The sequence below is a fragment of the Aureobasidium subglaciale genome (genome assembly GCF_000721755.1).
Source record: "Aureobasidium subglaciale EXF-2481 unplaced genomic scaffold scaffold_20, whole genome shotgun sequence".
NCBI classification, from domain to species: domain Eukaryota; kingdom Fungi; phylum Ascomycota; class Dothideomycetes; order Dothideales; family Saccotheciaceae; genus Aureobasidium; species Aureobasidium subglaciale.
The window spans coordinates 309,475-331,167 of NW_013566975.1; the positions used below are offsets into that span (position 1 = coordinate 309,475).

A 21,693-nucleotide genomic window follows, 5' to 3' on the forward strand; every position below is an offset into this window, starting at 1 on the left:
GTTAGGATGGAGCAAGGAAGGAAGGTAGTGTAGTAACAAGAACCAGTACAAATCAACGTGACTGAAGAAGGGAGACAGCAAGAAGAAGGTACAGTCGTATGAGAGTTCGATAGGGCCTCGAGGTGAAACTGATTGCAAACGAAAAAGATGAACCAAGGCCACTTTCGAGATATTGGTCGAAGGACCTTCTATTTGTACAAATCATTCATGAGTAACTTGCAATTATACAGCTTTAATGCATGATGTGCGTGACTTTCCAACAACGAATCCAAGCCATTGCCTGGACCGTTGACTACTACTTGCGAACAACAGCTGGAAGCGGGACTGAACAAACAGCTTCGATTGCCGGAGAGTGTAACCCGAGGGGGTCAGAAACTCGGCAAGAATCTGGGGTCGCAGCAAGCCATCTGAATAAGGCCCATGTCGCCATGCACTCGAATTGACCACCCCACCAGGATGACTACGGCGATAGGGTAGAGCTGACCCAGAGGTAGTCGTAACAGAGTAGGGGAAGCAAGGCTACCTCTCCGACTCTCCAACGTTGATTTGGCCTGCAATCGGAGCAAACGCTTTGTCCAATTGCAAAAGCTCAGACTGATATGCAGGGCTGGATGCGAGACCGACGGTAGCGGTGAAACCACCGGCTGGGGTCGTAAAAGCTGTTTGCAGACTCGATGAAAAGACTGATGCCCTGATCATGAAGGGATCAGGAACAGTAATCAGTCATTTTTCGCGGCACGGCACATACTTATGAAGCAATCATCATGGTGGGCAATCGCCGAATCAATGTGTATCGCGGCTCCGTGGACCAACTGAAGGCGTCGATGGCGGCTATACCAGCCATATGAGGCATACCAAGACTCCAATCCAGCGAAAGGACCGAATCGTGCGCACGGAATTGTGCATCCACGGAGCGCCGACGGTTACACAAGGCACCTCTCACGCCTACCCGTGCCGCATCCCGTGAAGAATTATGTGGAGGCGCGATGCATGATGCTAGGCGAGAATCCAGCTATTTCAACCAGGTTTCAGGCTCAACAACAGAGGTGGTGACAAGAAGAGCGGGAGGGATAATATCAAGCAAATATCGCGGACGTGAAGAAGATGCAGATTTGACGTCAGCTCCAGAAGCTTGGGGAAGTCGCGGTCCATCGACCGAGGTCATTGCCAGACTTCGACCGCCACCAGTCAAAGCAGTCCCAGACAGCTGGAGTAGGAGCCACCAAACATCCTTCTAGCCCGAAAACGACCAATTTGCGGTCAACATGTCACCGAGTGAGGCCGCAATCATCGTTGCCCGCTTTTTGAAAGCCAACAGTTACGATGAGGTTTGAACAACCGTAGCTCCAACCACCAGCATCGCATGCTAAGGTGTAATGTCAGACTCTGGATGCGTTCATCAGGGAGGCTGGGCTACCACCCAGTGCTGGATCCACAAACAAGGGCGATCTAACCATCGAGAAGATCCTTGAGGAAAAGCGAATATTCGATATGAGTGTGCAATTCGAAAGACTTGGCACAGATGACGGCGCTCACGGTTGGGGCCAGCATGGTAGATGATTACTTTTGATCATGCCGGAGTCAATATATTGATTCCTTCCAGCGCCCGCCTTGCCGAATGAAATAGCAAGTCCGACACGTTCCAACATCCTTCACATATCGCTGCCACAGGTAGCGAACGCGACCTCCGGGTAAGTCAATTGATCCATAATCATTGATGATAACAATGCGTGACTGATCCGATCAAAGCGATGCATCTGAACCGCTGTTGGTAGCCACGACTGCTGATCGCCGGCTCAATGTTCACAATCTACCTGCATGCACACTCAAGGACTCGCTATTGGCCCTTCACGACTCGCCAGTGCTCTCAACTGCTGTGCTGAAACAGACACATCTACTGACGGCTTCCATGTCTGGCCAGCTTGCAATCAGTAATATGCAGGGTGAAGTTTTTGACAAGCGCCGCGATCATGCCAAGTATGTTGTGCAGATCGCAACACATGAGTGCGAAGATGTGACATGGCTCGCAACAGCAGGATGGGATGGCAAGGTCCATCTTTACAAGCTGGATTTTGCAAGTATTTATTCGCCGAAACTGCCCCCTCCTGTTGCATCCATCTCGCTACCAACTAATCCTGAGGCGCTCCTGTTCATCAAGCACCCCGACAATGACTCCCTAGTCCTTATCGTCACTCGCAAAGACTCTACTCAGCTCTTCTACCACAGTGTTGATAGCGAGGCTCGTCTACTCGGCAAGCAGAATTTGGCGCCGCACAGCAATGCCTGGATCGCCTTCACACCATCCGCGATAGCTCTCTGCCCTACAGACAGCACTCTCATCGCAGTAGCAACCAGCGCAATGCCTCACATGAAGCTACTAATCGTACGTCTAATGGTGCCCTCAATAGACGGCGAAGTCTCACTAGCCTCCATCGTCCCTGCCGAAGAGACGCAAGCTTCTCAGGCACGCGCAGCACTGGCCCTGCAGGACCGTGAATCAGCCGCCATCTTGATCCACTGTACAACCATGGCACCACAGACAGCCTACAGCACTCCCGCATTGACATGGCGTCCAGACGGCACAGGTGTATGGGTCAATAGCGACGACGGTGCAATTCGCGGCATTGAAGCCACAACTGGAAAGATCATCGCAACGCTCAAAGGTCATGAACCCGGTAGCAAGATCAGATGTCTTTGTGCAGGATATGTGTCTGATGGAGATGCAAAACAGGAGTGGTTGGTCAGTGGAGGCTTTGATCATAAGCTCATTGTCTGGAAGCCTGAATCTGCAAAGTAAAGATTTTTTTTGTTGAGATGCAACACAGTCGACAGACGTCTGTCACGAGCTTACAATTACGGTCATTGGTGTGATCTTTACGCTCCAGTACCTTCGATTGGATGGACTGATGTTGTTGCTCATGCGAGGGATCATTTGACACATGCAGTCATTTCAAGCAGGGTCTTCCCAACGACGTGACATGACGAAACTCTAGACAACCTTGTGCATGCCCAGAGGCTTGGGTCTTGAGTTAATAGGTAGAGGCGGTAGATGTAGGAATTCAGTGTGGGTTGCAGGCATGCCTCCGTACTTGAAGTTCCTGCGGTGACAATTTTCACAGCCATATCGTCTCATCAAGTGTGAACACAACTAGTGCCACGGCTCATGATGTGTTTTGAACTCAATCATAATCATTCACAAATACTCTATCCAATCTATGTTCCCTATCCCTGCAATGCCAGAACTCCAACGCACCGTGGTATCTAAACATCAAAAACATATATCAATCACTCTTTCATCATGTCTCTCAAACCAAAAGTCCACTTTCTTCCCTCTCAGCCTTGGCGAGCACAACTCGATCGAACGCGGCCTGCTCAAATCTACCAAGAGCAGCCCAAAAGTGTCTGCCGGCCTCGTGTACTCTAATCCTGTCAACTAGCTCAGCGACACTCTCTCTTACATCTAGCCTAGGGTGCATAAGTCCAAGTGCCAAATAAAACATGCCGTTCTGCCTATCATTCATGACGGCAGTGCTGCCATATGCGAAGACAGAAAGTAATTGGTTAACTTGCTCGTAAGTCTTCACTCTGGCGCAGAGAGCGAGGTAGATAGACGCAGAGGCATCGGCACCCATCCGCAACTTCATCAATCTGTCGTGCAGGTGTTGAAGATCGAGATCCTGAATCGGGCGCAAGGAAAACATGACGCTGAAGTCTTGAATGAAGTTGTAATAACTTCGTGTCTTCGTCCATCCTTCGATGCGAGTGGCGTTGGCTGCTAGTTCACGCATCTTGGCTTCCTGAGATGGCCACACGAAGCCATGACCAGCAACAGCCGGGTCCTCGAATGCGGCATCCAGTACTGTCATCGGTGAAGGAAAGTCCATGGTAGCAGTGGATGGTGAGATGGGCGAGCCAGGAGGATAGTATGCAAAGATCGCCGAAGCGCCGTATACCAGCTCCTCGAAAGCCGCTGTGATGCGGATGAATTTGAGAATCCAAAGACGGAACTTTGAGCGAACAGCACCTTCGCCACGACGTGCGGCAATCGACGCGAGTACGCTGGACATGAAGGCCACATCGCCTGTAGGATCACCAGCGCCAGAGGGTATTGATGGGAAGCCACCCATGCCTGCACCCGTTGCTGTACCGGCCGAGGAGACAGGACCTGGCGCATTATATGGCTGTGGCACACCTTGTCCATTCTGCTGGAAGAAAAGCACACCTTCTGTCAATGGGGCTTGCTCGATCTTGGGACTGATTCGGAGTCGTCCGGTCGGCAAATCACACATCAGATCCCACCACTGGGTATGAGTGGCGAACGCCGGGTTTGTGACACCTGCAATAAAACCTGGTACTTTGAGCAGGTCGTCAATCTTGGTGAGATCAGTATATGGGAATGCGTGGCGGGTGAAGCCTCTCAGGAAACCACCCGAGGCGAGAGAGCAAGCAGCCAGTACAGCCTCTGCTACTTCAGAAGAGGGCAAATTGTGACCGATGAATATGATGCGTTTCTGACTGAGCAGGGCATTGAGGAGTACGATGATGGGATGAGTTAGAGGGCCTGAAGTGGTGAGATGAGGATGGTGTACTGTAAACGGCTGAGGAGAGGCCGAATGTGGATTGCTGAAAGTCTGGATGAGCTTGATGAGTGAGAAGTCGCCGACAGTCTCGAGAGACAGAGCAGTAGGGATCTTGATCGGCACGGGGACGTTTTTGTATTTGACGACCGAGTCAAACTCATGAGTGTCTCGTGGCAAGCCGTAGCGCTGACGAGCCGCCTGCTGCTGGAGTTGTTTGTCATCGGACTGATTGTTGGCTTTGTCCTCTTGAATACGTTTTTGAACCATTGCCTCGAACTTTTCGATGAAAAGATCCTTGACATCCGAGGCTTGTAGGATATAGCGCTCCTGGAAAGATAGGCGTGGAAGTAGTGAGAGATCCATGGAATTGACCGACTCGTACAAGGAGGCCAGTGTGTCGATGGTCGGCGTACGGAAATACTCTTCCAGAGCGAGGAGTAGGAGTGGTTTGTAGATGTGCAGGAACGAGTGTCTTGTGCAGATGGCCATAGCCTTCACGACGGCACCACGCTTGACGTTCGCATCGTGTTTTGTGTTGACGAGGTTGAGAACATAGACCAGCGGTGGCCCTTGGGTGCTTTTGACAGCATCATCCTCGGACTCGGCATCTTCTGTGTCGTCTTCTGAATCATTCTCCAACTCTGCATCTGTCTTGTCACCGGGACCAGACTTTGCTTCAGCTCGCTCGCTCTTCTTCTCTGCTCTTTGCTCCCGTCGTCTGTCTCTTCTCTGTTGCAGTTCATCTTCTGGCGACTGGTCCTTGTGTAGGAAGAAGACGGTCCAGTCCTGACTACGCAGATGCGTTTGGTCGGGCAGCATGAGCTCTGCCAACATGTGCTCGTCACCACCGATCGGAGTCGGGTATTGATGTTCCATGACAGAACCAGTGTCAATATCGAACGAGGCAACCAGGATGTATTCGACATGACGCTCGGTGGAATCTTGGGGGTATTGCGGGCGTGGCTTGCGCTTGCGGCGAGGCATCGCAGGTGAGCGTACTGATTGAGAGAGAGACGGTCGCATGGGAGGCCTCACGGTAGCAGAGGGCATGACGTCGTAGTACGATTGCTTGCGCGATGGGAACGAGGCCAGCGAGGGGCGGCGCGAAGTAGTAGCTCCCCCTGACATGACGGCGGCAGGTGCGATTGGCGTGCTTTGACTAGTGCTGCCTGCCGTATTGATGATGCTGGACCTTTGAAAGAGGAAAGGCCTGGGGAACGAGGGTTATTGCCAGAAGCACTCCATGTGGACAATTGAGCTGGATCGCTCCTGCCTCATCAACTTCTCAACCTCCTTCTCCACATCCCACGCCAGTTGCAGGGTCCATCTAACGGACGATCTGCAACCAGGCACGGGCCCGGGCTGAACCTAGCGTGGACTCCGTGGAGCGGAGGAGATGGCCGACCGCTTGGCTCCCCCGGCGTATGTTTGTTTGTATGTACAAATCACCTGGCTGTCCGCCTAACAACCATCATACCGCTACTTTATCGTCTTTTCCACTCGAATTATCCACTTTCTCAAATATATTTCGACCACCATGGTGAGTTCTGATGGAGACTCATACTTATCACAGGCTGATTGACATATTTCAGGCGTCACCAACCAAGTTGTCGTTCAATTCGCCGCGCTCTCCACGAGCCTCGCCCTTCCGTCGTCCCGACTCGGATGGTCTTTTACGTTCGCCTTCGACCGTCCGTGATCGATCAGAGTCGCCCACTAAACCTCTTTCTCCATCTCTATCGCCAGAAAAATCTAATCCATTTGTACGGCGGCCCTCGCAGCTGACGACTGGCGATCGTCCAAGGAGTCCTTTTGCCCGTCCGACCAGCCGCCTCAGTATCGCCGAATCCTCGTCAAGACCAACTTCGTCTGGTTCTCTGAGACCCACGTCATCCGGGTCTCTTGCCCCGCCCATTGCCTTCTCTCGCCATGCTTCTCAAACGTCGGTAGACTTGGAGCAGTCTGCTCCACCATCCCCTTCGCCCACTGCACGATTCGCAGAGTCGCCTATGCCAGGAGACGGAGCAGTACCTACATCTCCTCGTGTCCCTCCTTCGCCGTCCCCATTAGCCATACCAAGTTCTCCTGCTGTTGCACCATCATCACCTATGGGACCCCGGTCACCGGCTTTGTCGCCAGTCACGACTCGTCCAATGCGACCGACTGCCCAGAGAACTGTCACATCATCTACTCAGGCTACCATCCGAGCACCTGTATTCGGCAGACCCACGTCCCGCGACTCAAGCACGAGCGCCGCTCCTCGACCAAGTTTTACCGCTCCTTCGAGACCTAACTTTGCGGCCCCGGTTCAGATGGCTACTGGTCAATATTCACATCTTCCTCAATCCTTACTCCGAAGTATGCGCGAGTCTTTTGAAGTCCTGGACAACTCTAACACAGGTGCCATCACTTCCGCAAGCGTAGCGGATATGCTACAACAGATGGGAATGGACTCTTCGCCCAAGGCTGTGGCTGCCTTTTTTCCTCCAAACACCCCTTCCACCATCACGCTTGGTCGTTTCTTGGACTTGCTATCCGCACCACTAACAGAGCTCAGTGAGCCATCTGAGCTTGCTGCTGCCTTTGCTGCCTTTGACGTTGACGATAGTGGTCAGATTGATAAACATGAATTGAGGGACGCTCTACTCAGTACTGCTCCTGAGCCTGGTTCTGAGCATTTGCGACTGTCCGAACACGAAGTCGATGCCATCATGAGCCAATTCTCGGCAAGGAGAGCATTCGGTGCGAAGGGAGTTTTCGGCAAAGAGCTTGGAGGTGGTGACAGGAAGAGGGGTGAAGTCTTCCGTTACAGAGACTTCATCTCGAACATTTCGGGCAGTGGAGGTGGCGAAAGCGCCGAACAGATTGCTGCTTGAACGACACACACGACCCCTGGTGTTCATTACTAAAACTTCCATTCGATCAACTACCCGCAAGGATGGCCGAGTAGGTGCATTGCATAATCATGAGTACACGACCATTTTCCACGTCTCAACCTTCCTTTTCGATTCATCAGACGATGCGATGTGCAGTGTCGGAGAGTGTCCAATCGATGCGCGTCAAGTATGAATTGTCGACACAGGATGATCTGTCTTATGGTCGGGAGACTTGATCATGTCAACAGAGTTGATGGCTGAGGACGAAATCATCAGATTTTAAGTTTGACGAACCACAGTGCCGACAACTTTGAACCACAAGAAAGCAAATCTAACATGCTCTCTGTCAAGGTGCGCGATTTGATGTCAGTGGTAGCCAACTCACTAAGTCGTCGTCAGAGTCGAAAACTCAAAAAAACGCACATGGCACAGGATAGGAGCGGGTTCCGAGGTTGACCCCGTCTTCGGCATATAAACATGCAAAGGCCTGAAGATTTTCATCTTCTCTTCTTTCTATACAGCTTTTACTCCAGGAACATCACGATCACGATGTATGTCCCCATCGTCTCCACTCTGACGGCCCTGACGGGCTTGAGTGAGCTCAAGGCCATACCTGCTCAAGCTCCAGTAACCTCTCAACCTGCCGATCTCGTGAACATCGCTTCTCGGGATATTCAACAGCAACCTCTAACTGATCTGCTCCTTCCAACCATCACTTCTGCAAAGTCTCTGGCCAGCGGCCACAGACTGTACGCTCGTCGCGAAGGTGGTTACAATACACCTGTCAGAAATGCAAAGTACCACTACACTATTGTAGTCGACGACGAGACTCTGGGAGTTACACCCAGCGAGTCTCCAGCACTCCGTGTCCTCGAGGCTCGTGAGGAAACCCCTAAAAACTGGCCAACAAACCGTGTTGATGAGGCGCGATACTACCGTACGCACAAAGCTGCAACTGGAACCACGGCCAAGAATACTCCCACTCGGTCGGTTGTAGCTTGGGAGTATCCCACCGCCACTGCTCCTTTCGATATTCCGGGTCTGACTGATGGAGGCTGGCCGGCAGTTCCTGATCTTGCTACTGCCACAGCAATGCCAACTATGAGTCCTGGAGGCTGGGAGAACTTCCCTTCCGAGGCCAGCGCACCTGCATCCACCAACCAATACTCCTCGTTCTGGAACGAATTCTCTAGCAAAGCCACTGCTACTGCAGCTTCTTCCCCTGACAACAAGTCCTCCGAGAAACCCCCTGAGGCAACCTGGAGAGCTCCCAAGAACTTGCCCCAAGAGTGGTTGACGAGGTTCCCCATTGGGCCACGCGACAATAATCATTTCTTCAACCACAGTCACAAAACAGTCTCCTTCCAGATTTCCACATTGACTGGGATCTGGGCAAATGTCACCGCCAAATCAACAGCAACTGCAGGCTTGAGCACCGTCATGTCTTCTTCCACATCCACCGCTTCCACCACAGTCGCTCCCTGGAGAATCAACGACTGGAAACCCCCAGCCATCACAACTACACTCTCTTTCACCGTTGATGACTCTGTGGTGGTCGAGACTATTACTTATATTGCAAAGAGGGACGAGGCTTCTGCTACTACTGCTGCGGCAGTTACTTCTACTCTGGCTGCAAAGGCAGAAGCTTGATCGACGAGGCCTTTTGTTTCGATTCGGCGAATTGTAGGTGCGATATAACTGGAGGGTGTGTGTGCTAATGTGGTTTGAACGAGGAACAGGGGAAGGTTGTGTGGGTTTGAGCGAGGCGTTTGGTGTTTGGGGGATGAATTGTGTCTTTTATGATTTATGTTTTTCGTTTTTGTTTGCCTTTGACGAGAGAGGAAAAAGAAGAAAAAGAAATAAATGGATCATTTGCAGAGCAAGGTGGAGGATTGATGCGAAGTATGTTCAATGTTCTTGGTTGGACAACCTGTATCTGTGATTGTGCGTGATTATTTGCTCGACTTGACTAGGCAACTGAATGTCGCCCTGGTATACGGCCTTTCGTCGAAAGTCTCTCTCTCTCTCCTTAGGGGAAACATTATGCAAACGTCTCGACTCCTCCTTGCTAGACATATTAGACCTCATGCAAGTGAACAATGGCTCTATGCTTGTACTTGAATCCGCGCCTATCTTGATGCCCGACATGCACATGCTCATCATGCATCGTGTTTTTGCTGCCTCTCCATCATACCCGTCACTCCATTGCTCACAAACTCCAGGTAGCACTTTCCACAAACATGGACCTCACACCAAAGGCACGTCATGAAGTCATCTCCTGGAGCGTCGTAGCCATCGCATATAGAACATGCGACAGGATGTTTGTAGTTGGAGCCCATACGCTGCCATATGTCATGGTCTCGGTAGCATGTCCGCTGAGAGGCTCGTAGCGGAAGTGCATGAGCAACGTGCTCCTGGGGTGCATCTTTGAAAGGTCGATCGAGATTGGGTCGTAGTTTGCGGTTGGGCAGTGAATTTGACTGATCGAGTGCGAGATTTGTTTTGTCGGACAGCGGCAAGGATGGTGAGCTCTGAGCGAATGACTGGCTTGAATCCGTGGCCCCAGATCTCGCCTGGCGGATGGGCAATGTTAGAGTTGCGGACCTTTGCTGAGTAGCGGCATGCTTCGAGAAAGTCAGTCGGGGTGCTTGGGAACAGGACGATTGGACTATGCCACATACCACGAACAGGCCAGCTCCTGTCATTTTCTGTCGCTGAGAGGCAGCCATAGAACGATCGGGCGATGGAGAGTATGTGACGCGCAAGCCGTATTTGGTGGGACTGTCTTCGGTCAAGAATGGAGGAGTAGGAAGTTGAATCTGAGGTGTCTTGGGTGGGCGAGGCGGTACAGGTGTGCTCATGCCACTCGAATCATCGTCTGCACCAAACACAATGACTTCCTCCTGGGCTTCAGAAGGGGGTGTCACACGTGTAGCCGTTCTCGTTGAGCTAGAATCCGAATCATAGAAGTTATCCTTGTTGTTTGCAAAGCTCGTTGAGTGGACTGAACCGCTGAGCATCTTGACAGTCGACTGTGAATCCGAGCGGGCTCCTAGGGATCCTCTAGTGTACTCTGTCTCTAGTCCCGTCGAATCGGTCAATGCCGCATCCACATCACATGAAGCCTGAGTCGCAATGGGATCTCGTGTAGAAGCATGTCCAGAGGGGGTACGGTTACGCTTGAGAAGGTTCATGGACGATGAGCGATGCCTCAATTTCCTGTGCGGTACGTCGTTGACGTGGGAGCCAGCCTTGGACGGCACGCCACCCATGTCTGTCTTCTGCTGGGCAGAGGCAGACTCTGGCGTCGACGTCGATTGGGTTGATGGACGACGTCGAAAGCTGCGACGAGTGAAGATGCCAAAAGGTGCCATAGCGGGCATGTTTGGAGTCGAGTTTGTCGGGAAGGCGTGTGTTGGTAGATCCTTCTCTCTGATACAAATGCACGTGGAGACCACGCAACTCGTTTGTGATCGAGCTCATGATCGGGAAGGAGGTAGCAAATTTGGCTTGGATCGCCCTTGCATGCAGACCAAGACGAACGACGCTGCAGGGTGCGACAAACAACAATTTACGAGCACGAAGAACAGAGACGAAGGCAAAGCAGAACTGCAGAGATTGAGAAACAAGGATACCCATAGCCCAAAGTCGGAGAGCTGGTGGTCAGCCGTGCCGTGGTCGACTCGTGCACAATGCGATGCTTCAAGGGAAGTCGCTCCTCACGCATGCCGATTGGCGCGCGGGTGCATACGGAATGCACATGGCCGTCCGAGTACCATTGACATCTTGTCAGCAACCTCATCGATGCGTCCCACAGATTCAACAAGAATCGCATGCACTGGACGACTTAGAAGAAACCTGGTCGTCTAGCAGTAGGTTGCGGCTCGGGGATGGGGATCTGTGAGACCATCTTGGGACTTTCGTCTGTCACCTTCTGCTCTGGAGCTTGTGCTTGAGCTTTCTCCTGGTCTTGCTGCGGGTGTGCAGCCTTCTTCTTCCACAGGACGTTGTCTGACTCGAGTTCTTGCATGACTTGCTCCCACTCCTGCTCCTTTTCTGGATCGCCAGTTCCCAGGATGCGTTCGACATCCACATCTTCTCCACGCTGGACGCGCTCTATCGTCTCACGCAAGAGAGCGATTTTTGCTTCCGTCTTGCGCGTGAAGCCGACGCGTTCGTTCCTCAACGCGATCATCTGGATGGCATTGGAGCCAATCAAGAGAGCGATGACAATGAAGAAGGTCGCAGGATTCCAGTCCTTGGACTTCATAGCGGCAGCCTTTTGACGTTCGGCGACAGACACGGGGTCATCGGGTTTCCTGAATGCCTTTGGGATGACGGATTGCCAGACGGACGCAACACGAGGCACCGAGGTAGAAGTCGAAGCCCGGATGACCGTGGAGGAGAACGGACGGCGCCATAGCATCTGGCGCACGGAAGCAGAGACGGCCCTCATAGTGCTGATATGATGGACGTCGGTCGATGAATGTTGGACAAGAATTAATTCAATCCGACGGCTTTGACAGAGACAACGCTCCGAGGTTTAGGGCAGGGTCGCGGCGGCCGGCTCCAACGGGCCGAAGCGGTTGCTGCAGAGACAGGGCTGAGAATGTGCATGTTTCGGTGTTTCTCTATCGATTTGCCCAAAAGTAATCAAGGCCGAAGCCGCTCGTGCACTCGAAATACCATGATGGCAGATTAACATGCAGCGACAATCCAACCAATAATGTCCCCTCTGACAAGTCCGGCCGAGGTGGTGCGCATCGCAATAGCGACACCATCTTCATGCTCGCCAACCACAACTGCTACCCTGCAATCTCTCCTACGACCTGTACCAGACCAGGATACGAAGCCTCCGAAGACACCGGCGAAGACAACAGTCGCTCGTAAGCCGCCACCGACAAGGACAACTCGAGCGAAGGCGACCACTACTGCGACGTCAGATGCGCCCAAGCCTTTGACACCGCAAGAACGATACAAACTTGCCACGGACGTCGTCAATGTCTCGTTGAAAGTGCTGAACGATGCGACAAAGACAAGCCCGTCGTCTCCCGCCCAATCGCCCTCTAGGAAAAAGGTCTTGTCTTCCGGCCTGGCGACCATTGCCGAATGTGCCCGCCTTGCCTTCTCGCACCTTCGTTCCGCCCGTCCTTCTACCGATGCATCGTTACAGCTCGAGATGGGCATGCTCGCCCTTGTTTCCAAACTCGTCGCTCTCGGTCTGGATACCCTTGCCATGAAAGAGCTGCGCATACTGAAAACGTGCATACATCAGAGGTGCGGAGAGAACAGCCAGGCACTGGTGGCTGAGAAGGAGACACTTGCTACCCTGTTACACCTTGAGTGTCGCACTACCGATGTCAAGATCCTGTCGCTAGCAACTTCATATCATCTGAACGTCTTGCGCTTGATCGCCAATTCTGGTCGTCCCGCTACGGTTCAAGCTTCGCTGCCCTATTTGTTGCTTGACAACGACATCTCTCCCGGCGCATTGATTTTGCGACATGTTGAGCAATCGCAAGATAGACACAAGGCAGGCAGGCAATTGGATACCCTCTCCAAGCTCATACTATCACTTTGCCCTTCTTCTTCGGCATCTGCGGATCAGACTGAAAAAAGTCTCAAGATGCACGCCTCACCGGACACCATATTCAGCCTTCAAACCACCGCGCTTTTCATGCAAATGAAGTGGTGGCCTCTTGTCGAACACAAAGCGAATCTTGAGAAGGAGCTTTACGATCCACTAGTGCGATACTTGGACGCCTTCAGAAGGCGTGCCGATGACCGAAGTCCTCAAGCTTATAGACAGGCTTTGAAGTGTGTCGGTTCCATCATAGACCTGAACAAGCCCAAGCCTACCATCGCTGCTTTGTCTCCGGTTCTATGCACGTCTTTAAGTGCCTTGGCTGAGTCCTTCGGGATGCTAGATGAAGCCTTGAGCTACACTGACTCCTTGTCCACGACTTCAGACACTACTCTGGGATCAGACCTCACATTACTCTGTACAATCAGGTCCATGGCACTCGCTCTCGAGCGAGACGAGAATACAGATCTAGCGTCTCTACATACTCAAGTAACGTTATGCAAATTTGCGATCAAGAACGACGCCAGGTCAGCGCATCTGTCACTAGATGAGCTGTTGGTGGAGCTTGCAAAACTACGCAAAACGACGATCAGGCTCCTGACACAAAGCGTGGAGAAGCAATCTGGCTCAGACGTAGACGAGCTTGGCTTCGAATTGTGCAAGGTCACTTTTCTCTGCACGAACGTGCTCTTCTGGTGTCTACATCGCGCTGCCGGTGATGTCGAATCCGAAAGCGTTGCGTCGAAATTGCTTGTCTCATTTGTCAGCTCTAGTATCTTTGCGTGCAGAGCTTTGAGCTCGTCTTCCACTCATGTCGAGACTATCCAGGGAGCGCTCGAAGTCTGTAAGCAGCTCTTAGGACTGCGTTCTGATTCGGACGCGGAGCATCTGGTGGTCAACATTTCTAACTTATATTGGCGGTGCTTCCAACTTCTGACTCCTGCGCCACAAGAGCCGTCTGAGCAAGGCATAAAGTGTTTGCAAGCATCGATCGAGATATTACGTGGCCGAGCACTGGTCCACCAGGAGGCCGGTTTCTTAGCAGCGAAACTGGAAAAGTTTGGCAATATCGCTAAATCATGCTCTGTCTTCGCCGAATCAATTCACCTTCAGCTTCGCGCGGGCATCTTGTGCGATCTGGCGCAAGAGGCGCTTACCAAACCGCTTGCTGCCATACTAGAATCTCGACCAAAGGCGCAGGTTTTGAGGCGGAATCTTTACGAATATCATACATCGGCAGCGAAAGATCTCGATTCTATCAGTTTCTTTGATGACAAGACGATAGATCTGGTGGAACGGGCGACGCTACTTGAGATACAGCTGGCATTCTTCGAAGAGGACCTATTCAAACCGTCGCATCGTAGGAGGATAGCAACTGATCTACAACATTTATGCGGCCATCTTCTAGATATCTATGTTCAAGCAAATCATCCGCTGCGGTGTGCCCGCGTATGCACACGAATCTTGAAATACTCAAAGGACTTTCCTGGTTTGATCAGCGAGAAGACCGCAGAGCATGCGCTGGCCTGTCGCATTGTACAAACATCGCTTGGACAAGATGATGGTCTCCAGTCCTACGCGCCTTATCTCGCCGCTTCTCTCTCATTGGCACAAACACTGCACGCAAACGGGAATCCCACTGAGTATATCACGACATCGGTACAGAGTCTCTCGGCTTTGTTGAAACCTCTGAACACATGGGAGAGTATCACAAAGGCAGTCGACGACGTGGAAGCTCTCACATCGGACTTACAGTTTGTCGCTACTTTTCTGGCTTTGAGAGGCAAGAACGAGGCGTGCCTCGAAGCACTCCAAGCACTTTCTCAAGTCACTCATCTCAATCCCGCTCTTGAGCCATCATCTGTTTTGATCATCTCATCAAAACTTGCCCTACAGTACTTGCGCATGGGATATTCCTCAGAAGCATGTCGCATCCTCGAGAAGGGAGAGACGATGTCGAGCCGAATGGATCTTTCGGTCCTCGCAAAACTCGAGTGGCATCTTATGAAGACGGAAGTCTGGACGACCTTGGGCCAGCCTACTGTTGCTTCAAAGTCATTGGCAGTTGCTACTGAATGTATGCGTTCCTTTCCCGCGGTGGACTATGCCTCGAAAGCGCAGGCCCAGATTGTACGAGCGCGGTTCTCTTTTGTGTCCTCTTTGTACTCGAGAAGTGTAGGTCAAGTCAAGCAAGCTATGGTTCATGCTAAACGTTATGTCTTGTCGTGCCAACAGACATTGACATTCTTGGAGCTCCAACATACCTCCTCGAACAATCAGTCTACATCGCCTACGGCCGCTTCGCACGATGAACTTGCCAGGGCAGTGGACAGGCTTGCTATCTCCGACGCACGAACACCACCCGCCTCAGAGGCTGGTGCACCTCAAGGCGCCTTCATCTCAATGATCGTACCTGATCTTCTGAACAGTTTCCTGCACCTTGCTGAGACGTACGCACATCAAGGTCTGCGAACCGAAGCCTTATATTACCTGGACCAGGCGGATGCTCTGGTTTCAAGAATTGATGTGCCTGAATTGCGCACCAGAGTCGTGGTTCAACGAGAAGCTCAGGCATACATAGAGGGCGTTGAGCCTGATAGACTCGTCGACGAGGGCGGCCTGGTAGAGTCCATTGACTTGGTCAAGTTGGCGATCACAAGAGGTGACTGCTATGCAGTAGATGAAGCGACCTGGGATACTGCGCAGCAGGAGTATGGAAAGGCCGAGTCTATGGCCGCCAGGCTTGCAAGCAAGAGGTTCGTCGATAGCGCCGAGACTTTAGAGGCTCCCATGGCTCAGCCTGCAGCAAGTAAGGTTGCAAAGAATGCTCCAGTCCGAGCAGCGAAGCGAGCTGTGACCAAGACACCTATCCCAAGGTTGCCACCAGCCAAGATTATCAAGCCTGCAAACACGAAGGTGAAGGCTTCGACAGCTTCAGTCGTCCCGGAACAAGAAAACGTACCACTGTCGAGCTTGAGTGCAGCAGCACTCAGACAGCGTGGCCTCCTCCTAATCAACCAGGGCGAGACTGATCTTGGCCTCGAGCTACTGAAACGAGCCGACTCAATGAAGTCTGACTCTGTTCAAGAGATTCTACAACAATTGGCAATGGCGGAAGGATTGCTCCGCAAGTTTGGTGACGAGCTAGCTCTCGATTTCACTTTCAATGTCTTGCCCGAGTCTACCATCTCATACCCTGCACTATCTGCTCTGGCTGGAAAGAAGCCATCGGTACAAGTCTCGCTTTCGTCAACTCCAATGTCGCATTCCAGCGCAATTACCCCAAGGAAAGGCAGCAGACAAAAGAGCGCTGACAATGAGTTCTCCCGGTTCCTTTGCGAGGCACAAGAGCGTCTGGTAGTCATCCAGCGTCGTTCTGCCACTACTGCTGGTATGTCGGTCTTCCATCAGCTGTGTGGTCTGGGCTCGAAAGCTATGATGTTCCTCTCTGCAATCAATGCTAGCATGTCACTTTCTGGAACACTACATCCCACACGTGCGGCCTGCTCAATCGAGATGTCACGCATCGAAGCCTTCTCTCGAGAGTTGGGTACTATAGAGGCCGAGAAAGACTATCACAGCCAGCATCTTACTCTAAACTTTACAGCTCAAGAGTCAAACGGTCATCTCTCTGCAGCAAGGTTCCAGAAGGAGTACGTGGACATCATTCCCAGCAGCTGGACTGCCGTGTCGTTGACTCTGAGCGAAGACCATAATGAGCTGTACATTGTGCGATATCGAGCTAACCAATCGCCCTTCCTGTTACGTCTACCAATGACGCGTAACAAGATGCAAGATATCGAGGGCGATGAAGGGTCGCCATCATTTGACTTCGAATCTGGCAAGGCCGAGCTGCAAGAGATCATCGAGCTCTCGAACTACAGTTGTAGCAAGCCTCCCAGTGCTATGACACAAGAAGCCAAGCAAAGTTGGTGGGACGAGCGAGAAGCGTTAGATTTGCGCATGCAAGAACTGGTTGTCAACGTCGAGAATATCTGGCTTGGTGGTTTCAAAGGTGTTTTATCTCAGCACCGGAAGGACTCTGGACTTTTGGCTCGATTCAGAAAGTCGCTGGATGGCATCTTGGATAGACATCTTCCGTCACGACAAGGCACCAAGAGCAAAGCCAAGAAACTCGTTCTCGATGCCAATATCATTGAGCTTTTTGTTGGTCTAGGAGACGATCATGATGGCGAGGTTGATATGGATGAGCAAGTACTTGACCTCCTCTACTTCGTCATTGATATCCTTCAATTCAATGGCGAGCGTAACGCCTATGATGAGGTTGACTTCGATGTCATGGCGACCGAGACTATGGATGCTCTGAGATCTTACCACGAAGCAGCCAACTACAACGACGCAAATCAAAATCATCTAATACTTATTCTAGACAGAAAACTGCACGCTTTCCCATGGGAGAGCATGCCTTGTCTTCAGGATGTCAGTGTAAGCAGAGTCGGCAGCATGCTGACACTTCGAGAACGCATCCTTGCCATGCGACGTCAGGTGGGAGACAGAACTGAAGAGAGGTACACAGTGAACAAACAGTCTGGAGCATCCATTCTCAACCCTTCAGGTGATCTGTCTAGGACACAGACTACCATGTCGCCCCTTCTCGACTCTTTGATAAAGCGGTCAAACTCGTCCTGGAAATCGACCGTCAACAAGATCCCATCAGAAAAAGACTTCTCCTCCGCACTGTCAGACAAAAGCATGCTCATGTACTTTGGACACGGAAGTGGAAATCAATATATTCGCAACCGCACCATCAAGAAACTAGACAAATGTGCAGAGGTGGTCTGGCTGATGGGCTGTTCAAGCGGTATGGTGACCGAGCACGGAGACTACGAATCCACCAGCGTCCCACTCAGCTATCTCGTCGCTGGCAAACGCCCCGAAGACACCCACTCAGACGACGAAGCCAAAGTCCAACGTAATGACAGCAGAGAAGGTCTCTGCATGGCCATCGTCGCCACACTCTGGGACGTCACCGATAAAGACATCGATCGTTTCGCCGTCCAAATGGGTGAGCATTGGGGTCTTTGGTCTTCAGCGCCTGCTCCTTCGCCTAAAGAACTTGCGCCTCCGAAAACACCCAGGAAAAGAGGGAGATCAGTGCCGAAGACGCCTTCAAAGACACCGTCACGTACTCCTGGTGGGAGAAGTAGAAGCCGTTTGGTCATGAAAGATGAAGATGAGGACAGAAAGAAGAGTCTTGTGGAAGCTGTCATGATGAGTAGAGATGCTTGTAATTTGAGGTACCTCAATGGTGCCGCGACGGTTGTTTATGGTATCCCGGTGTATTTGGGTGATTGAGGGTATGATCAATGGGTTTTGTAGCAAAGGTGTTTTGGAGTCTTGTACTTGGTTCGAACTGTACTGTACATATGGGGTCATTGCATAAGATCGCGAGATCTGCTTTTGTTCATACTTGAGAATGTCAATCGTCTTGGTTTGCGTCTATCCTTTAAGAGTGTCTGCCTTTGGGCCTGAGTTGATTTTGCTGTCCGGAGGGGATGACCCTTCCCGACCTGCTGATCTCACTGTCCATACCTTCCCACTCTTTCAGTATATGGTTGAGAGGAGAAGCTCTCTCCTCATGAGGTCTTCTTGGTGTGTACTCAGAGCATAGACGACATGTTCTTTCCCGCCTCGTTCCGATGCTTAACATGCTCAAAATCTCTCCAGTGACCACCTCTTCTGGTCCACTGACCTCCCTGCTGCCCGTATCTTCCCGTCTTCCCTCAGACTTGAGGCATATATTCCATAGATTTAGCTGTCTCCTCAAGCAAAGCCTCGGTGGTGTAGTGATATCACGTCTGGTGAATGTAAGTGTGCCCCACGAAAACGTGAATACAGCGAGGGTATAAATGCCTGAGCACGGCATAAACTTCAATGATCAGAAGGTCGCAGGTTCGATTCCTGCCCAGGGCGCGCATTGTTTTTTTTTTTTTGCTCGTTCCTTGCTTGCACTGGTGTGTCGTTGTGGTCGTGATGGGTTTGTTGCTTCTTTCGTGTTCTGCTCGACGTGGAACATCTTTTCCCGTATCTGCGCATGCCCTTTCTCCACGCAAGACCTTCCTCCCGTCGAGTACGTCGCAAGTGTTTCGAGTGTCCAGAAGTTATCCATGGTGTGTTTTCCATCTTGTAGATTTTCCTCACTTTTCACTTGAACAAATCAACCTCCGCACTCGACGACAACCCAACACCCCAGGACCCTTGACTCTTGACCCTCCACCCTTCTCCTCCTTTTCCCACCCATCCACCCACGGCAATCACAACCGCACTGGCATCTTCCCTCGGCACCCTCACATGCACGTCACTCCCCTCTAGTTTCAAAATGTCCACTGGTATAGCCGTTCCATGCAGTCCCAAGAACTGCGACAAAGCGGCACGAAGATGCAGATGTGCTGTCAAAGCATCTAGTTGATAGTTTGGTGCGGATGTCATGATGGAAAGGTGGAGGTATGACCAGGGCGGGTTGCGGATTGTGAATTGAGTAACCGGTGGTTGTGATGTTCCGGATCTCTTGCGCTTTGCAGATGGTGAGGGTGAGGCGTCGGCCATTTCGACATTTTGCACGGTTTTTGGCTCGGGGTCTTTGGACATTGTGACTGTGAGTATAGGTGTATTGATCTGTTGATGGTAAATTGAAGATGCGTGGATTTGCATGTGAAAGATGTGACGCTTTCTGCCAAGCGAACAATCATGATGATGATGATGACGATGTTGGCGATGATGGTGATGATGAGCATGCTGATGTCATCACGTTGCGATACTTATGGCAATCGCGGTTAACATCGCTCGCATGTTCCAATCAGTGGAAGACATCGATTTACAACTCTACGGATTGAGGTGCACGATTTTCATGCTTGCATACGGCATGGGTAAGAAGGATGAAGGATGAGGCTATCTACGCAAATTCAAGCTGCCTTTGGTCGAAAAAATCGCTGCTGCCACAAGAGCAACAAGCGCGTCATGCAACATAAGCTCCCTCCCACTCTCAACGGAAACAGACTATCCCAATTGCTCCTTGAAAGAATGTTGGATAGTATAATTCATCCCCACGACCAACTTGCGAAGGCACAGGAGGCTCTCAGAGTCTAGTACCTCAGTCGGAAGGTATCAGAGTCGTGCCGTCTTCACGGATCGCAACCTCCGAGGTATCTCCAACAGGATGAAGTTGTACGGTGTACTTGACGCGAGGCTGTCTGTTGATGGCTTCAGTGATCTCGTCGTCGGAGTCAGTGTGAAGCATGAACGCCTCGGCCTCGAGCCCGCCAACGCGGTTCTGGATGGATGTCGCACCGAGCTCACGCACGTAGCTTTCAGCAAGGAACTTGCAGAGTTCTCCATCTTCCTCAAGTGATAGATGCATGTGACCGATAGTTCGAGGGGGCTTGGAATGGAGGTCGATTGGACGACGGATCCTGTCACCGAACGACCTTAGGCACTTGTGATTTATCACTGCGGCTTCGTCGCGGCTGAATGGGAAGAAAGGTAAGAAGTCACTGATTCGTCCGGCCACGGCAGGCTGGGAGTTATTAGCCACACTGATCATCGCCGGGACTGCGGTCAACTTACAGTGTATGCTTGTATGAAAAGCTTGTACAGATCATGCTGCAGTGGCTTTATGGAGACGTGGCGCCTCTCGCTGTCGCTCTTACTCTCGAGATGCTCGTCGTAGAACTTCGAGATCAGATGATCGCCTTTGTTTGAGGCGAGAATTCAGATCGACTTGCTCACGTCGATGATGGTGTTCGAGCGCAAATCCATGGCCGATACTGCAGACAATGTCACTCACATTCGAGTCATCTCACATCATGTGTTGAAACTCACCCGGAGTCAAGAATTGTGAGAAGGGATTCGCGAACGTCTTGCTCGGTCTTATCAAACTCGTCCAGGAAGACAACACATCTCTTGCTCGTATGGCTGGCCAGGTGATTGTTCAGAGGAGACCCCTTTTCGGCCTCTTCGAAAGGGGCAGCAGCACCGAACAAGCTCACTGGGCGACGCATCTTACTCAGATCAACGTTACAAATAGCCCTTGATCTCATCTACGGAGGAACCTTTCGTGATGCCTGCTGCCAGTGTCTTGAGGTCGAAGAACACACATTCCGAGAGGAAATTGCGAGGCAGTGGGTAAACGTCCAGGCAAAGAAGCTGTGGCAGCTCTGCTGTAGCTGACATGATTGAATTGATGTAGAAGGGCCCGGGAAGCAAAGACCGTTGCGATGCTCATATTTTATAGAGACGCTTCCAAGATGAAGGCGCTTCTAGAGTGTTGAGACGAGTTCCAATGAAGGCATCAATACGTCAACACAGTGTCTGAAAGGACGTTCATGTACATGTAGCAAGCTTGGTCGGGTATCGTGATTCATTGAGACATTCATCATCAGCATTATTAGAAGCAAAAAATGGGTGTATAGAAGGTGAAAGTCTGGTGTCTTGCTCTAAGCGGCTCTTCACGACCATATCATAGTTGCAGAGAATAGTGCACGCCAGGCTGTCTTGAATGTCCAGCGTCCGGATTTGGTTGACAACAGGAGTCGCACCTTTCTTGTACTACGAGTATGGATTGCAGGAACTGGAGTGTCAGGTGCTAAGCTTTTGACAGAGTTTTTTCTTTATAATTGCCTGATCTGAGTAGACC

General features: G+C 51.5%; 10 protein-coding genes across 10 annotated transcripts; 4 read left to right on the forward strand and 6 right to left on the reverse strand.

The window, feature by feature from the left end:
• Window positions 1-854: 854 nt before the first annotated feature.
• Window positions 855-3,051, forward strand: AUEXF2481DRAFT_415237 (uncharacterized protein). The gene is made up of 4 exons (XM_013485802.1): window positions 855-1,328; window positions 1,384-1,552; window positions 1,604-1,691; window positions 1,750-3,051. Exons 1-4 carry the CDS (start codon window positions 1,266-1,268, stop codon window positions 2,795-2,797), a joined length of 1,368 nt encoding a protein of 455 aa, XP_013341256.1. The 5' UTR covers window positions 855-1,265; the 3' UTR covers window positions 2,798-3,051.
• Window positions 3,052-3,155: 104 nt separating this feature from the next.
• On the reverse strand, window positions 3,156-5,855 carry AUEXF2481DRAFT_42821 (uncharacterized protein). Its single transcript, XM_013485720.1, has one exon. The coding sequence runs from the start codon at window positions 5,706-5,708 to the stop codon at window positions 3,306-3,308; it is 2,403 nt and encodes an 800-aa protein (XP_013341174.1). The 5' UTR covers window positions 5,709-5,855; the 3' UTR covers window positions 3,156-3,305.
• A 262-nt stretch (window positions 5,856-6,117) lies between these two features.
• AUEXF2481DRAFT_31971 (uncharacterized protein) lies at window positions 6,118-7,456 on the forward strand (the record flags this gene model as incomplete). The annotated part of the gene is made up of 2 exons (XM_013485686.1): window positions 6,118-6,120; window positions 6,173-7,456. The coding sequence occupies 2 exons, from the start codon at window positions 6,118-6,120 to the stop codon at window positions 7,454-7,456; spliced, it is 1,287 nt and encodes a 428-aa protein (XP_013341140.1).
• A 199-nt stretch (window positions 7,457-7,655) lies between these two features.
• AUEXF2481DRAFT_416329 (uncharacterized protein) lies at window positions 7,656-9,361 on the forward strand. Its single transcript, XM_013485803.1, has 3 exons — window positions 7,656-7,678; window positions 7,733-7,821; window positions 7,889-9,361. The coding sequence occupies exon 3, from the start codon at window positions 7,934-7,936 to the stop codon at window positions 9,104-9,106; it is 1,173 nt and encodes a 390-aa protein (XP_013341257.1). The 5' UTR covers window positions 7,656-7,678; window positions 7,733-7,821; window positions 7,889-7,933; the 3' UTR covers window positions 9,107-9,361.
• AUEXF2481DRAFT_415327 (uncharacterized protein) lies at window positions 9,362-11,162 on the reverse strand. The gene has a single exon (XM_013485804.1). It carries the CDS (start codon window positions 10,837-10,839, stop codon window positions 9,616-9,618), a length of 1,224 nt encoding a protein of 407 aa, XP_013341258.1. The 5' UTR covers window positions 10,840-11,162; the 3' UTR covers window positions 9,362-9,615.
• AUEXF2481DRAFT_42825 (uncharacterized protein) lies at window positions 10,869-11,971 on the reverse strand. Its single transcript, XM_013485721.1, has one exon. It carries the CDS (start codon window positions 11,910-11,912, stop codon window positions 11,304-11,306), a length of 609 nt encoding a protein of 202 aa, XP_013341175.1. The 5' UTR covers window positions 11,913-11,971; the 3' UTR covers window positions 10,869-11,303.
• A 211-nt stretch (window positions 11,972-12,182) lies between these two features.
• On the forward strand, window positions 12,183-18,356 carry AUEXF2481DRAFT_7470 (uncharacterized protein; the record flags this gene model as incomplete). Its single annotated transcript, XM_013485653.1, has 1 exon — window positions 12,183-18,356. One exon carries the CDS (start codon window positions 12,183-12,185, stop codon window positions 18,354-18,356), a length of 6,174 nt encoding a protein of 2,057 aa, XP_013341107.1.
• Window positions 18,357-18,389: 33 nt separating this feature from the next.
• Window positions 18,390-19,066, reverse strand: AUEXF2481DRAFT_416493 (uncharacterized protein). Its single transcript, XM_013485805.1, has one exon. The coding sequence runs from the start codon at window positions 18,925-18,927 to the stop codon at window positions 18,508-18,510; it is 420 nt and encodes a 139-aa protein (XP_013341259.1). The 5' UTR covers window positions 18,928-19,066; the 3' UTR covers window positions 18,390-18,507.
• A 139-nt stretch (window positions 19,067-19,205) lies between these two features.
• Window positions 19,206-19,649, reverse strand: AUEXF2481DRAFT_7471 (uncharacterized protein; the record flags this gene model as incomplete). Its single annotated transcript, XM_013485654.1, has 1 exon — window positions 19,206-19,649. The coding sequence occupies one exon, from the start codon at window positions 19,647-19,649 to the stop codon at window positions 19,206-19,208; it is 444 nt and encodes a 147-aa protein (XP_013341108.1).
• A 502-nt stretch (window positions 19,650-20,151) lies between these two features.
• AUEXF2481DRAFT_31977 (uncharacterized protein) lies at window positions 20,152-21,058 on the reverse strand (the record flags this gene model as incomplete). The annotated part of the gene is made up of 4 exons (XM_013485687.1): window positions 20,152-20,574; window positions 20,625-20,749; window positions 20,787-20,824; window positions 20,880-21,058. 4 exons carry the CDS (start codon window positions 21,056-21,058, stop codon window positions 20,152-20,154), a joined length of 765 nt encoding a protein of 254 aa, XP_013341141.1.
• Between the last annotated feature and the right edge of the window lie 635 nt (window positions 21,059-21,693).